We start from the raw sequence: 16907 nt of genomic DNA on the forward strand, positions 1-16907 counted from the left end.
TTCTGTTTTCCAGGCCAAAGAAGAAAAGAACTGTCCAGATTTTTAGCAGCATGAAGTTCAAAAGCCAGGTCTTTGCCTGTATTAGTCCCCCTGGTAACTTGCACATCTGTGAAGGCTGTGTTAACGCTGAAAGATACACACATTTTGAAGCAACATATCACTGCTGACATTTCATCATTTTGAAGCAATATGCTGCTCTCTTTTTAGGCATGCCCATGTTTATTTTATCATGACAATGGCAAGCCACTTTCCGTCAAGTTACGATAGCATGACTGTGTAATTAGAGTGCAGGTGCTACACTGGCCTGATTGCAGTCCAGATCTGTCTCCTATTGAAAACGAGTGGCGCATTATAAAGCGCAAAATATGACAAAGGCCCTGTAAAGTTGTTTAGCAAAAACTTGCACTACTGGAGAATGGCAAATCAAATCAAGACTAATTGGTGTATTCAGGCCCCAAACAATTAATAAGTGCTGTTAAAATAAAATGTGATGTAACACAGTGGAATCAGTGTATATTTACCAGAAAAAAAAACATTCATAGGGTAAAACATCACAAATTTGCACAAGTCAAACAGAATTGACTGCTTTTTGTTTTCATTAGCATGTCACATACTGTCCCAACTTTTTTAGACCTGCAGTTTTTACTTCAACATCAATATTGGATGCAAGAAGCAAATGTTGGAAAACTGCATGTGGCTTTAGGCCTGTAGTTTCCAATCCTGGGGTACCCCGGTGAAGATTAGTGTTTTCCCTACTCTAGCACACCGTCCACTCAGGAAAAGCTTAATATTTCGTTCAAAATGTATATGAGCAGTGAAAATACAAAAATATACAGAGCATGTGTTATTCAGGACCAGGGTCAGGACCGACCACGTCAGTCCTAGGTAGTCCACACTGCACATTTTAGTGATTTCCCTGCCCTAACACAACCAATCTAATCTCATATAGAGCTTCTTAACTAAGTAATGAGTTTAGTAAGTGTGATCAGAGGTACTCCAGGACCATAATTGGGAAATACGCTAATAATATGATACACCTGAACATAGAAGGGTGCTCCCAAGAGCTTAGGCTTAATTGGTAACCTGTTTGTTAACAAGCCTGTAGACAATAGAAGAAAAAGATAAAACTAGGTACGTATCAATGTCATCAGACTACAAATTAGCAGCTTACCGTCAACGCAGTTGTGTCCTTTATACGGCCGCTGGCACTTGCACTGGTATCCTTGCCACAGATTAATACACTTGCCTTGATTTTCGCATGGAACATCTAGGCAGCGGTCACGGTGGTCGCAGCCGTGCGTGACATTCACAGCTGAAGAACTTAGCCAGTCCTCCGGCACCATCAGCTGTGAGTCCACATACAGGTCCCTCATGCAGCCGATAAAGGAACCAGAAAAGTCTCCATCTGCCAGGCCTCCAATCAAGGTGCTCTGCAAGGTTGACTCTAGCATCAAAGGTCTAGTCTCCACCTGAGCTGCTGCCCCACAATATTCACTTTGGCAGGGTTCCAGGAGCTGGAGGAGCAGTGTACCTTCAGATAGCATGGCCTCCACTGTGTGCCACTCGCCATCTGACACATTCTGAGGTAGCTTCAAGGTCCAGCCAGGGCCTTCTCCTTGGGAGTCTGTTCTTAAGCTTAGCTGCAAACGGCCATGCAGCAGTTCCAGGGTGAGTATCGGTCCTTCAGCACCTCGCTGGAAAATTACAGAGTTGCTCAGAACTGTCCGGAAGCTCAGGGTGATGTTGGAGGAGTAGTCCAGAAGCGGAGTCTGCAAGCTCAAGAAACCCCCAAAGGACTCAAAGGAGAAAGCAGTGCTGGTCTGGCAGTGTGAGCCAGTGTAGCCGGGCAGACAGGAGCACCTATAGCCGTGCAGGCCCTCGCTCAGGAAGGGCCAACAGGCTGCCCCATTCAGGCACTCGTGACCTTCACAGCCCACCAATGGCTCACTGCAGTTCTGACCTCCATACACGATGCCATCTTTGCTCTCTAGTGGGCAGATGCAGACGTAGCTGCCAAGAGTGTCCTTGCACAAGCCTCCATTATGACACGGAGCAGAAGCACAATCGTCAATGTCCTCTTCACACAAGGCACCTAAAGGGGTATGACAGATAATTATTGAGTTGTTATTATTGAGTGTTTCAGCCACACTCTCTCATAACAGAGAGAAGTGGTGTAAAGCACACTGCCACTGGACTCTACAGCAGTGAAAACCTATTCTGTGGAATGAAGATTCTCGCTTCTCTATCTGTCAGTCTGATGGATGAGTCTGGGTTTGGTGAATGCCAGGAGAACCTTATCTGCCTCACTGCATCGTGTCAACTGTAAAGTTTGGTGGAGGAGGGATAATGCTATGGGGTTGGCCAAAGCCCCTTAGTTCCACTGAAGGGGAATCTTAATGATTTGCGGAAGACCGTTTTTCCATTCCAGCATGACTGAGCCCCAGTGCACAAAGCAATGTCCATAAAGGCATGACTAGGACAGTTTAGTGTGGAAAAACTTGACTGGCCCACACAGAGCCCTGAACTCAACCCCATCAAAGACCTTTGGGATAAACTAGAACAGAGATTGTGAGCAAGACCCTCTTGTCCAACATCAGTGTCTGATGTCACAGATGCTCTTCTGGATAAATGGTCAAAAAATTCACACTGACACACTCCAAAATTTTGTAGAAAGCTTCCCAGAAAAGTGGAGGCTGTTATAGATGCAAAGCGGGACCAACTCCATATTAATGGCTATGGATTGAGAATGGGATGTCATAAAAGCTCCTGTGGGTGTAATGTGTACTTTTGTCCATATTTTGTCCATCCCTCACTTCACTTCTTTTCCTCATTACTAAGACCTGTGTCTTAGTCCGGTAGGGGAGGTCTGGCCAGTGGAATCCACAGATACTTTAAAATATCTGCATCATTCATAATATGCCCAAAGAATTAAATGCTTCTGAAAGATACCTTGCAGAATGCTATTACATGAAACGCATCTCCTGATGCATTATGTTGTGAAAGTAATAAGATAAAGTTTTGTAATAAAACTTTTTTTTTAATCCATTTATAGTGCAGAGGTTAAATAATCATTATTTTTGGTCTCACCACCGTTCTATCAACATGGACTTTACATTTAAAGTCTCTGAAGCCACATGCAAACATAATGGTTGTATTTGTGTTGTATGTATTGTGACCACTAGTTAAACATAAACTTAGTCCTCAGCCTCATCAACAATCAACAGCTTAATTACACAAAACATTTTGAAAGATTCCACTTTCTAGCAGAAGCTGTCCAGAATTCCAACTCAGGCGTTTTCTCAACAGTTATCTCCCCTCCTACAGTCATACAGTCTCTTCTCATACTACAACCATATGTTGAATGTGTGGTCTCAGCATCTTCATGTTGAAGTTGACTGCATAAAGTTAAACCTTAGAAGAAAGCATGTCATTTTTAATTCATTATTTCTCACAGGACAGCTGGGAAATTTGCATTGTGCACATAGAAGTGTTTATTTCAATCTAACCATGAACTAAATAGGAACCTGTATCTTCTCAATATCTCAGATTCTCCACTCAAAATGTTCCAGAGTGATTCACTGATTTGGCTCAGTGAGGATTTATTTCCCTTTATTTCTGCTTCTGTGGGAATGGGTATTAATTTGGCCCTGCTGATGCCAAGGATAATGTGGGCATCTGTCAGCTGGTCGTTCCTCAAGTGGACAGTCACACAAAGCTGGCTTCATAATGCCCAAATTCTTGGGTCACTGCTGCTGCCAACTGGCAGAATTTCGGGATTATTAAATTTATTCTGTATGCCCACAGTTTGCACCACGATGACTAGTAGTCACGTTAATATAAAATACAATTAAATAAAGAAATGCCTATTTAACAAGCAAAAAACAACCATTTGTTACATGATGCTACACAAAAAGATTTGAGAAATTAAAATCTTTTACATAAGCACAGCCTTCACCAGAACCTTTTGATGGATCTGCATAGCAAAACATATGCATACTATTATTGCTACTATAATAATATATAATATTATACATATAATTGATATATATTCTAGTATTGCTAATTAATCTCATACCACACAGCTACTTCACAAAACACTAAACAGCAACCAAGTTTTTTGTTCTGGCTAACTTACACAACACAAGAGTTGAGAGAGACGGAGACATTACCTGAACTAAGTAAGAGGGCACTCCAAACCCAAATGACGTCTCTCCTCATAATGCTACAGATACTTTAACCAGTCACCAAACTTTCCTGCAGTCGCTTGACTCTGGGCACATATCCATATTTCTTATTGCCCATCCCAGTGAGTAGCCTTCACTGCTTCATGATGTGGAGCTCCTGTCAAAGCCAGCGCCTTAAGGATTATCTTAATGCTAGTTGAGCATCTTACAACAGCAAGACCCAATTATAGACTGTGCCTCCAAATCACTTCTTAAGCTGTCTACCTGATCTGCCTTTTGCAGTGTGAGTGGCTGAACAGAAAGCGAGAGAACAGTTAGTTTTGTAACTCGCTGATTGGCCTCAAAACCTCAATCTGGTGACTGCGGGCCTGTGTAGCCTATATACTGGCTGAATCACTGAAAGATCTATTTTATAGCAAGTACGGCCTTAAAAATTCCATAGTCAACTTATTTATTTTCTTACAAATAACCTTGAAAAAATTGTTTGGCATCATGTGCCTGAGAAACCCCCATTTGGAAAACTGCAGGACAGAAGACTTGTCTGTCAATCCTCCTGTCAATCACTTTACAAGACCCTCCCCTACACCACATTACTGTGCCCCTATCGCCAACTGCTTTTGTAAGAAAACCTGGCACACATTCAATTTTAGGTATGTTTTCTTGTTTGATTGGTGTGTCAGAGGTGTCACCCAATTAGCAGCAACATGTACATAAACCCCTCCATATTAGTCCTCTGCAAATGCGGTCGCTGATTGGTGTACATAACAACTTAAGACAATTGAAGACGTGGCAAGAATAGCCTTCTCAGCTGCCATTAGCCAAGTTTACATGCAGCCTGATAATCCGTTAATAATCTGGCTAATAGCTCAATCGGAATATCATACGTACATGTAAACACCTCGGCCAGAATAGACTTGAACAAGGTGCCTAATCCTGTAAATAATTACCTGTGAATCCTTGCGGGCATCTGCATACATATCCAGCAGCGTTCCTGTGGTCATAATGGTCAGGCAGCAGGTTCCCTGTCCCATAGTGTTTCTCCCAGGAACGCTCGATGCAGGCAGCTCCGTTCAAACAGGGACTGCTGCCACATTCATTCACATCCAACTCACAGTGACGGCCCTCAAAGCCTGCGACAGAAAGGATGCATGAGACCATTATATAGCTAAGAAACATGACATTTGGCGGGAGTGAGGGGCTTGTGACTTTAAGATTATACTGTAATAAGCAAATAAACTGAATACTTGTGTTCTTAGTTATTCCACATACATGTGTGCGTTTTAGGTAACAGTGTTTCATACAGTGTCAGAAACCACATTAGCAAAATCCAAAACCTGAGGCCTGTCAAGACCCTAAAGCTACTGTACTTCATTTAGCATTGATGTTTTACTCATATTACGTTCTTTACAGGTTAAGATCGAAACAGTAATAAACCAACGAGTAGATAAATAATGAATATGATCTCTAACTCTGACTTGGGCTTACCAGGCCAACATTTGCAGGTGTAGTTCCTACCCTCTTCCTGACAGAGGGCGCCGTTGAGGCAGGGCTGATCCCAACATGGTGGAAGAGGCACCTCACAGTACATCCCAGTGAAACCACTCTGGGAGCAATCACAGCTGTAGCTGCAAGAACATGTTACAAACTGTGAAAAAACACATGTTTCTCAAGTTCATGTGCAGTTACTGTAAATTATTTCCAAAAGCATCAGATTTTTCTCATATTCAGAATTAATTAAACAATGAACTGGTGGTCTAAATTAGACAGTTCTTCTTACCTCAGATAAAAACAACTAGCCAAAGCATGTTGTTTTCTCCTTTAGTTTGGCACAGTGTCTGTCATGTAGATAACAAGCACAACTACTGGAAATGCTTGACGTGAGTAATTTAATGTGAAATGCTGTGTTGTATAACAACATGCTGAGTCAGAAGTGTTCAAAGTGTTCACTTTTAAAAGCTCCTTCACAGAAAGTTGCTACATGAAATGGTTATGGATACGCTATGAAGAGGGGCTGAGATACACGTCATCTGCCTCTCATCGTGTGTCCGTCTACATTTTGTGTGAAACTGAACAATGATCCCATCAGAAACCCTTTATTCTTCATTCACCCAACTTTTGACACGTGAAATGGTGTGCAATACGTTTACAGCCGCTGAATTTGGTTTTGGAAAGTAGCAACTAAGATAACATTATGTAATATGCAAGTCCAAATTTAAGAAGATATTGTAGCTGTCCAATGAACAACAAGTGTATCTCCAAAATATGAACTTTACAAGAGAGAGCAAAAACATTGTAGGGTTAAAAAACATTGTAGGGTTAAAAAACATTGTAGGCCAAAACCTTCTCTCAAAACTATCATAAAATGATGAATCAGACAACCAGCTCATAACCAATTCAGACAAAAACTTTTTCTGAAGTAGCTTTTAAAGGCATTAAAATCTTCAGCTGTCTGGTTCCTATCACTACCACTGTGAATGTTTCTGACTCTCTAGAATGGAGCATTTCACATCAGACCACTGACTGTTTACATCTCAACAAACTGAATTTTGCAGAAATTCTGAAAGTTCAGCAGAATCCCCTTTTAAGTAAATCTTACCTATTGATTCCGTCAATGCACAAAGCTCCGTTCTGGCATAGGTGTTCTGTGCAGTCATCAATGTTGATCTCACAGCTGCTTCCCTGGAAACCAGCCGGACAGGTGCATGAGAAGCTGTTAATATAGTCGTGGCAGCTACCGCCATGAAGACATGGCTGGGACTGACACTCATCAATCTGCACCTCACAGCTAGAACCTGCAATCACAACATCAGGAACAAGCTCATTTTGGCAACAGCCTGAACATGCAGTGTGAAATGATAGCAGACTCATAACAAGAAAACCAGAAAAGGATTGCTTCAGTTTCACATACTAGATATGATGCTGACGTGGCCCAGATGTTGGCATGGCTTCTCTTTGAAAAGAAATGTTTTCTGGTTTTTACGCTGGACATTTTTCACTACATTCATAAAGCAATGCTGTTGTTTGAGCTTGACCCCGTGCAAACCAGTTATCAACAGTTTGCAGCAGTAGTGTAATACCTTAGTTCCACCACTAGAGGGCAGAGGAGTCTTTGAAAAGAGCTATTTTTATTAGAAGAGTCAAGGCTGATAGGCCACTTTTGCCAGCTGCTATTACTGGTCACATAAACATCTACCTGGTAGGTCCACCTTGGTGGTGTACAGTTGGAGGTTGCTCCTCTAAATCTATCTGAGCTGTTCTGAGAATGGTCTACCAGTCAGATAATACTCAAAGAACTGCTGTGGAGTAGCGACTCTTTGAGCAATACTTTCATTCATACACTTATATTCAGATGTTTGCACTTATCATATTAATATTTTCTGATTATTTTATTTAGCACTTACATACAATATAGATTGAAATATTAGAAATCACAGAGAGTATATAGATGTTTAAACCATATTTCTGGGAAACACAGTTAATGACAATGATACACTGTATACTTGTCAAGATATCTGCCTTGATATTTAATCCTATACCCTTGCAATACGAAGATTCCTGATGTGTTAAAATATTAATTGTATTATTATTTCATTCCATAGATATTATTTTATAACTACAATAACTAATAATCTGTAGCTTACACAAACATCTTTTTAAAAAAACATTATTTAAAAAGAAAATTCTTAAAGCAGTGATTCCAACCTTATTTGCCTATGTAAAATCATTAAAGACTGACATAATTTTAATTTGTTCATCATCTCCACACGAATAAAAACTATTACATCAACACATTTTTATTGCCAAAAAGTAAACTGAAAGACAAAACTGTCTCAATGTATTTTATTCATTTGGAAATTATGTTACCATCATTAATAGAGAATTTTACCCATTGTTAAGAATTTCTGCATGATTCAATCACTAAAAGACAAACAAAAGCCATTGATGTTCAAAATATCTTTCTAGAGAAACCTTCAAAGAATTGCTCAGAGTGAGGTGAGGGGAACCAAACATCCGAAGAGTTTAGCACCCTCACAAAAAGTTATTACACCTAATTATTAGGAATCGGTCACTTGATGTCTGTTCACCATAGTTTAGTTTTGGAATAAAGTTTCAGCCTAAAGCACATTTTAAATTCATTCATAGTGGAGAGGTGCATGTAGGGCTTTGTAATGCAAACACTTATTTACCACTATTTTACAGTGTTATAAAAACTGTACATGTAAAAGTACAAATACATCTAAAAACTGAAAAGACACATGTAGGTTCACTGGTCCTCTAGAATAGTAAATAACTGGGCTTGCCATGTCTACAACACAAGCATAAGCATTATATTTACCACCCAAAACCATCAATTGTCTTCTGTGTTGTCATATATAAAATTGTGTAACATCTGAAAATATTATATATAAGATATATTTCTAATAAACATTTTTCTTAAATCTATGTCACAATTCAATCTGTGTCACAATTCAATCTGTGTCACAATCGTTGGCACCCCTAGAAATTCTTCACTGAAATTCTTGAGTGTAAGTTCACCTGTGTGATTAGGAACACTTAAATAGTCAGCCATTACTTCCTGTCTCTCTGGAGAATATATATGAGATAAAACACAGGCCAAATTCCCTCAGCCATCCATCACTATGAGAAAGACCAAAGAGTACAGCAATGATGTATGATAGGTTGTTAAGCTGCACAAATCAGGAAATGGCTACAAGAAAATAAAGCTGTTGAAAATGCTCTTTTCTACTATCAGAACAATAATTAAGAAGTTTAAAACAATTGGAAATGTGAAGAATCTGCTGGGAAGAGGACACAGGTCTTTACTAACCACATGTACATTGAGGAGGATGTACAAAGAATCTCCAAGGATCACAGATGGGGAATTGCAGACATTAGTTAGGTCTTGGGGTCAGAATGTCTCCCAAACTACAATCAAACACCACCTACATGAGTTGTTTGGGGGGGTTGCCAGATGTACTCCTCTATTGTCAAGGACCAAATACTCAAGCATCTACAGTTTACTAAACGCTACTGGAATTTTCACTGGGACTGTTATATGGTCAGATGAGGTTTTTGGCAACAAAAACCAGCGATAAGTTTGGCGTAGATACAAAGAAAACCATGCAGAAAAACACCCAATCCCCTTGATGGATCTGCAATGTTATGGGACTGTTTTCCTTCCAAAGGACCTGGACAATTTATTCAGATGCACAGTGTCAAAGACTTCATCAAGTACCAGCAGATATAAAATTAAAACCTGATTGCCTCAGCCAGTAAGCTTACATTAGGCCATAGTTTTGATTTTCCAGCAGGACAATGATGCAAAGTACACACCAAAATCAACAAAAAAACGGTTCTTAATTCTGACCACAGAATTAAGGTTTTGCTGTGGCCACCCCTGTCCCCTGATCTAAACCCCATATTACACCTATGGAATAAGCTGAAAAGGAGAGTCCACATGTGTGGACATTGGAATCTGAAGGATCTGGAGAGGTTCTGCAGAAAGAAATGGTCTCAGATCATGGGACATGGTACAACACTATAGAAATGAAACTTGGATATCACTTAAAGTAGTCAGTGTACAGCTTGTATAACAGTATAGATTTACAGTCCTCTAAAAATAACTCAACATACAGCAATTCATATCTAAATAGCTGGCAACACAAGTGAGTACACCTCACAGTTAACATGTCCAAATTGTGCTCAAAGTGTCAACATTTTGTGTGACCACCATTATGACCACTGCCTGAACCCTCTTGGGCATGAAATTCACCAGAGCTGCACAGGTTGCTACTGGAATCCTCTTCCTGTCATCCATGATGACATCACAGAGCTGTTGGATGTTAGACACCTTGTGCTGCTCCTCCTTCTGCTTGAGGATGCCCTACAGGTGCTTAATTGGGTTTACGTCTGGAAACATACTTGGCCAGTCCATCACCTTTACCTAAAGCAAGGCAGTTGCCATCTTGGAGGTGTATTTAAGGTCGTTACTGTGTTGCAAAACTGACATGCGGTGCAGTTTCCGAAGGGAGGATCATGCTGTGCTTCAGAATGTCACAGTACATGTTGGAATTAATGTTTCCCTTAATGAACCACAGCTCCCCAGTGCCGGCCGCACTCATGCAGCCCCAGACCATGATGCTACACCATGCTTGACCGCAGGCAAGAGACAGTTGTCTTGGTACTCCTCCCCAAGGTGCCACCACACATGCTGCGCACCTTCTGAGCCAAACAAGTTTATCTTGGTTCTCGTCAGACCACAGGATATGCTTCCAGTAATCCATATTCTTGGACTGCTTGTCTTCAGCAAACTGTTTGTGGTCTCTCTTGTGCGTCAGCTTCAGAAGAGGTTTCCTATTGGGATGATGGCCATGTAGACCGAGTTGATGCATTGTGCGGCGTATGGTCTGAGCACTGATAGGCTGACCTCCCTCTTCTTCAACCTCTGCAGCAATGCTGGCATCACTCATGCATCTATTTTTTGAAGCCAACCTCTGGATATGACGCTGAACACGAGGACTCAGCTTCTGTGGTTGACCCTAGCGAGGCCTGTTGCAAGTGGGACCTGTCCTGGAAAACCACTGTATAACCTTGGCCGCTGCGCTATAGCTCAGTTTCAGGGTGTTAGCAATCTTCTTATAGCCTAGGCCATCTTTGTGGAGAGCAACAGTTACAATCCTCACATCCTCAGAGAGTTCTTTGCCATCAGGGGCCATGTTGAATATCCTGTGGCCAGTATGAGCGAATTGTACCCAAAACACCAAATTTAACAGCCGTGCTTCCCATTCACACCTGGAACCTTGTAACTCTAACGAGTCACATGACACCAGGGAGGGACAACGACACAATTGGGCACAATTTGGACATCTTCACCGTGAGGTGTACTCACTTTTGTTGCCAGCTATTTAGACATGAACTGCTACTTTAAATTATATCCAAGTTTCATTTCTATAGTGTTCTACAGTGCCACGAAAAGATATAATAAAATATTTGCAGAAATGTGAGGGGAGTACTCACTTTTGTGAGATATTGTATACATGCACACGCACATTTGCATTGCGACTCCTGGTTCCTATCACCACCACCATAAAGAAGTCTGAGTGAGTATGTTTCTCTACATTGAACCAATTCACACCAAACCACTTCAAAAACATCATATATATCTCAACAACTGAATTATGCTGAAAAAATCAATGGAATTCGCCTTAAGCCGCCCCACTCAGTCCAGTGAAATGGGTATCCGATGATCTCACCTGTGTATCCTGGTCTGCAGATGCAGACGTAGTGTCCAATCTTGTCCAGGCAGGTTGCTCCGTTCATGCAGGGCTGCGAGATGCACTCGTTCACCTCAATCTCGCAGCGCTCACCCTGAAAGCCTGGCACGCAGAAGCAGGAGGGGCCGTGTGGGCCAGTCCGGCAGAGGGCGCGGTTACGGCAGGGGTTTGGCATGCACTGATCTGTCTCTCTCTGGCACTGGGGGCCAGTATAGCCTGATCGGCACAGGCAGACATAGCCTGGGTCCTTGTGGGCCACAGCTAGGCAGCGGGGGCTCTCTCCACACAGTGTACGGGCACACAGCTGTGCACTGGACCTACAGGCCTGGTCAGACAGGCCTGGCCAGCAGCTGCAGGCTAACTCCCCAGGCTGGCCACCAGTGGACTGGCAGGTAGCATTACTCAGACAGACAGGGGGGTCGCAGAGGGCATTGGAGGCACAGCTCCTATCGGACAGCGTTGCAGCTGATGACAGGCACTGGCACAGAAATGTGGAGTGGTCATCCCGGCACTCAGCACCGTTCTGGCAGGGTTTGGACAGGCAACGGGGGGAGGCCTTTAGAAGTACTACACCTGAAAAGAGTGAAGAAAGAATGAAATCCCACAGCATAGTAGAAAACTGCAAGCCCTGCCATGATTAAACAAACTCGATTACTCAATCTAATTGTGTATATTTTATATTTTTACTAATGACATTTGTGTTCTTTATGTAGCAAAAACTGTTAATTCATTAATAAATCAATAAATAATTCATAATTACAATCTCTTTTAATCCCATAGAATTAAACAAGATGCTTTGGTCAGTATTGTTTAATTAAAAATTATACATGCAAATGAGCTCTGTTCTTAGTGGCTGCCCTGTATTGTGGCTTGTTAAAAAGTCCAGACTGAAACACTCCTTATAACTTCAGCACGAATTGGTGAGGCTAAACTCACACAGACAGTTGAATGTACAGGGCCAAATTACATGTTCTATTGCCATTAGGAAAATTCCACACACATTCAATCCTTGCAGCGTGTGCCAGAGTTCGCAACTTTGTCCAATTTTGGCATTACTAACACACAACAAGATGGAGCGTCTGATATCTGAGCTAAGCTGGCCACTATCAGAATTTTTTCATTCTAATCATTCCATGATTGCCTATCTGTATGTCTGCATGAATGCTGCTCAGTGCCTTTTGCAAGCAGTTCCCTGTGCAATTTAGATGCACTATGAACTGTGTTGATGGGTGCAAAGCACATCAGCTGCTGGATTCATATTAGTTGTCGCAGTGTCACTGGAAGCTCAAAGTAATTTATTAAATACATTTCCTCAGAATGTATGTGCAGAAAAGTGCTTTATTCTTGCTACGACGTAATTTTGTCTGTAAGTAAGCAATAGTAGAAATCAGTGGTGAGGGCACTTGAAGGCCCCAGGAGGGCAGCATCTGCATCAGCTGTTGAGAGAAATGAGCTGGGATGAGAGCTTATCAGGGTTTGTACAGAGATCTGAGCTGCTCTAAGCTGCTGATTTCAAGCCTAGGTAAGAGCCACTAACATCATCTCTCAGCTGAAGCATCTAATGTAGACGCCATTGACTTTCCCTGGTGAATAGGGCAATCAAGCTGCATATATTTACAAGTTAAAGGAAACCATTTCTCAAAATCTTAAGGATCACCTTGGCTCTACTGGATCTGTTGTCTTTATTTGTGAGGGTTTTTTAAATATATCTTTTTGGAACGGTAGCTTTTGCAGGTTTAGAAAATGCTGAAAAGCTTGACATACAATCTTTAAAAAAGGCAGTGGTTGGTTACACACACGCACACACACACACACACACACACACACACACACACACACACACACACACACACACACACACACATGTATATATAGGATAGCTGTGACGCAGTTAGGCAGTTATCTGCTCAGTGGCTCATTGTGCGGACTGTCAGTCGTGCTGTTGTTGTGTTATCGCCGAGAGAGTTGAAAGGCTCCTTTCACGTCCCGCGAGACCCACAAGGACATATGCAAACTTCAGCGTCTCAACAAAGCGTCAGATCCACCGCCATGGCAACCGATTCCACGCTTTCCACGCTGCATTGCTGGGGTTGCTATGGTGACGGGTCGCGGACATAAGTCAGTCATTACGGGGGGCGTTTATCACTCTATTGAGCCCCCTGCCCGCGGCCTCTGTTCTCTGTTATTTTATTGAGCAGCGAGACTGAGCAAATGGCACTAGTGGTGATGGTGATGACGGTTTTGTTGGTGGAGGACGAGCTTTCTTTGTCTGAATTGCCCTCATTTGCTGCCCATGTTTTTAAAGGACAGCTTCACTGAAAACCGAAATTTACTAAACCACTAGGCCGAGGACCACACGTGGGCCGCAGAGCACCCTTTAGTGGGCCAATGCTGAGGGGGGCTCATGGTTCATAGTGGACTGGTGATGGTGCTTGGTCATAAAAAATAGTGAAAAAATAATTGACAGAAAATTCACTGTCCCAAAAAAATGTGTTAGAAGAACATTATACTTAAATTTCTACCATCCTGTTGAAATGTAGTGTTCACTGATATGTGTCGCACTCAAACACAGCCATGTTCAAATTTTCCACAAACGAAACTTTTCAACAAAAAGCCGGACTTTTCCTGTGGCCTTCACAATTTCTAGTGAAAAACAGGAGGGCCTTGAAAAGGAAACGTTTGTTTAAGTTTGTTTCTTTTAGGTTTTGACCTGGAGCTACAAGACTAATGTAATAATAATGTAATGGAAGTCTTTCACCCCAGATGGTCTGTCTGTCTGTCTGTCTATCTAATCTCTAAAGAGGCAAACTTTACGCACCAAACGTGTATTAACTGACTGACTTTAATTCCAACCTTACAGTGTTTGTGGAGCAGGGATGATCAAAATCATAATCATTTATAATATATCCTCCTTATTCGACAGGCCCAAATGTCCCCCAACCCGCAAAACCCTTAATACTTAAACTTAAGCTGCCACTCCTGTGGAGGAGCAAGGCAGGACTTGGTGAAATGAGGTGAACAGACAGTCAGGGAGTCTTTATGTACCTCATACTTGGGTTAACAATTCTCACTTACTGTTTTCACCAAGCTCAGGATTCTTGTTAGTCACAAATTCAACAAGTGAAAACGTCTGTCAGTCCACTCCACTTTCTCAATGTCAATGATATGCAAAGGAGCAAACTTCAACAGTTTGGGTGAGACCCTGACAGAAAGCTGTCAGCTCATGAGAGCACTTTAAGTGCACTTTCTTACTCTCTCACAAAGAATACGGTAGAAAAGTGCTTGAACAGTAAATCAAAGTCTGGGCACATGACCACTCAGCCAAGACCCCCAGTCATGCGTCTTTACAGAACTCTGTGTTCTTCAAAGGTTCTTTAGTATAAGGAATTGCTCTATTTAAAACCATGAGTTCTATATAGAACCATCTATTTCATGCTTAAATGGTTCTTTGCATGTTGAAATCTTTCCTCAAGTTGATGGAGAATGTGTTGTACATGGTTCTATATAGCACAAAAAAGGGATCTTCTACTGTGTCAAGCTAGACATACACTCTTTTTAAAAATGGTTCTTCAAGGGTTCATTACTAGGACTGTTTCACACTTAAATGCTTCTTTCCACATACACTACACTCTCTAACATCAGAAGAGCCATTTTACCATGCTAAGAACCATGTAAGCATTAAGAAGGTTCTATACAGAACTCATGGTTTTGAATAGGACCACTTCCTCCAATAAAGAACCCTTGAAGAGCGTAGGCTCACCCACCTAATGTAAAAACCTATAGAAGCCATTAAGGGTTTCTGTTGGTTCCAAAAACAGTTGGTTTTGTAATGTACATTGGTATCACAAATATAATCCTAATGCTTTAACAACCTGTCATGCACCTTTACAGCACATCATAGCTCACAGCATCATTTCAGTGTAGAATCATCTCAGATTTTAAAGAGGAACAACCATCAATCCTGGGATTATGTACACCAGCTGTATGACTTCACAGACATTAACTTAGGAAACAAACTCCACTTTGACACCTTTTAGAACCCATTTCAAAGAAGTACACCATGAAAAGTAACATACAGTTGTATTTCCTCCTGTAGCAGGTTTCATCAGTAGTTTCAGTGAAACACACTACACATTTGGTTGGGATTTCCATAAGACCCACTTAGTCTAGACCACCTCACAGCATGACCCTCGGCCACAAGGCCTTGGGGCCAGGGGGGTTGGGGCTAAACCCAAAGTGTTAGTTTGTCTAGCCATATGGACACCTTGACAGCACATCTTAAATCTACACAGGACCATAATGGTAAGACTGGATTTAGCATTAAGAAACCACAGCACCATTCATTCCAATATACACAGCGGAACAATGTAATAAACAAACTCATAACAAAGAGAGACAGACAGGTTTCAAAGCCCGAACAACAGTTGCTGTTTTTGATGTAAGCTATCAAAGTTTCCTTTTAAAAATGTGTAGAGCTTCTAAGTCTTTGAAGACTGGCCTTTTATGTTTTCGAGTGCTATTCTGACCCCAACTCTGCCTGACCCCAACTCCGTCTGTCGCCACATTGTGATCACACATTACACTCAATGTGCTGCAACACTTCACTGTTATAGCTGCATTTATGCTGATTAACTGAAGCCCACGTCAAGATTAAGCCCTAAAATAAGCATGAATACAATGGACCACAATTACAGCAATAAAAACCAATAATGAGAATAAGAATCAGAATCAGACAAAACCAGATGTAAAGATAATGATAAGAAGAATAGTAATAATCATTTATGAAAATCCTAATATAGTAACAACAAAACAATAATAATAAATCAAACAAAAGTAATCATACTAGTACTACTAATAATAATGATAATGATCATAATGACCATAATGATAATAATAATAATAACAGCAATACTATTACTACTAATAAGAAGAAGAAAAAGAAGAGGAGGAATGACAACGCAGTTTACTTTATCCTATGTCTTGGTGCGTTTTTGTTAAAAAAAAATAAAAACAAAAAAGTGCATTTATAAATAAATAAAAAATTCAACAGGTGCACGAGCTGCCAAGTAAACTCGTGCTACATAACAGTCACCAACAGGCTCTACTCACGTTGTGTCCAGTGCGCAATAAGGATGAGAATCACGAATGAGTTAACACTCCTTGCTCGCACAGAAGCAGAGCCCATGTTGAGCAGTCATGGTGTTTGTGATTTAGTTGATTTGATCATGGTGCTCTTGGCTCCAGCAGCAGCTTCTCCTCGCTGTGCCCGCTCTCCTCCAGCAGCCTCTTCTGAACAGGACCGCGCTCTGAGCGCCGCTCCAGCCAATAGGAGGCGGCTCTGCACTTCATCAACACAAAGACGCCGGAGGCGATTGGAGGATGAGGAGAGAAACGACGAAGTGCACTTCGAATGATAATGAGGGGACGCTTAGAGAGGGAAAAGGAGGGA

General features: G+C 41.5%; 1 protein-coding gene across 1 annotated transcript in view; it reads right to left on the reverse strand.

Annotated features, from left to right (window-relative positions):
- crb1 (crumbs cell polarity complex component 1) overlaps window positions 1-16743 on the reverse strand; it is a 40239-nt gene extending 23496 nt beyond the window's left edge. Inside the window, exons 1-6 of the mRNA XM_017702435.2 lie at window positions 16568-16743; window positions 11438-12031; window positions 6781-6976; window positions 5670-5809; window positions 5132-5314; window positions 1172-2092 (exon numbers count right to left, since the gene is read on the reverse strand). Coding sequence (XP_017557924.1) covers window positions 1172-2092; window positions 5132-5314; window positions 5670-5809; window positions 6781-6976; window positions 11438-12031; window positions 16568-16643 — 2110 coding nt within the window. The 5' untranslated portion in view covers window positions 16644-16743. The remainder of the gene's footprint in view (window positions 1-1171; window positions 2093-5131; window positions 5315-5669; window positions 5810-6780; window positions 6977-11437; window positions 12032-16567) is intronic.
- Between the last annotated feature and the right edge of the window lie 164 nt (window positions 16744-16907).

This window comes from Pygocentrus nattereri, chromosome 15, assembly GCF_015220715.1.
Source record: "Pygocentrus nattereri isolate fPygNat1 chromosome 15, fPygNat1.pri, whole genome shotgun sequence".
Taxonomy (NCBI): Eukaryota; Metazoa; Chordata; class Actinopteri; order Characiformes; family Serrasalmidae; genus Pygocentrus; species Pygocentrus nattereri.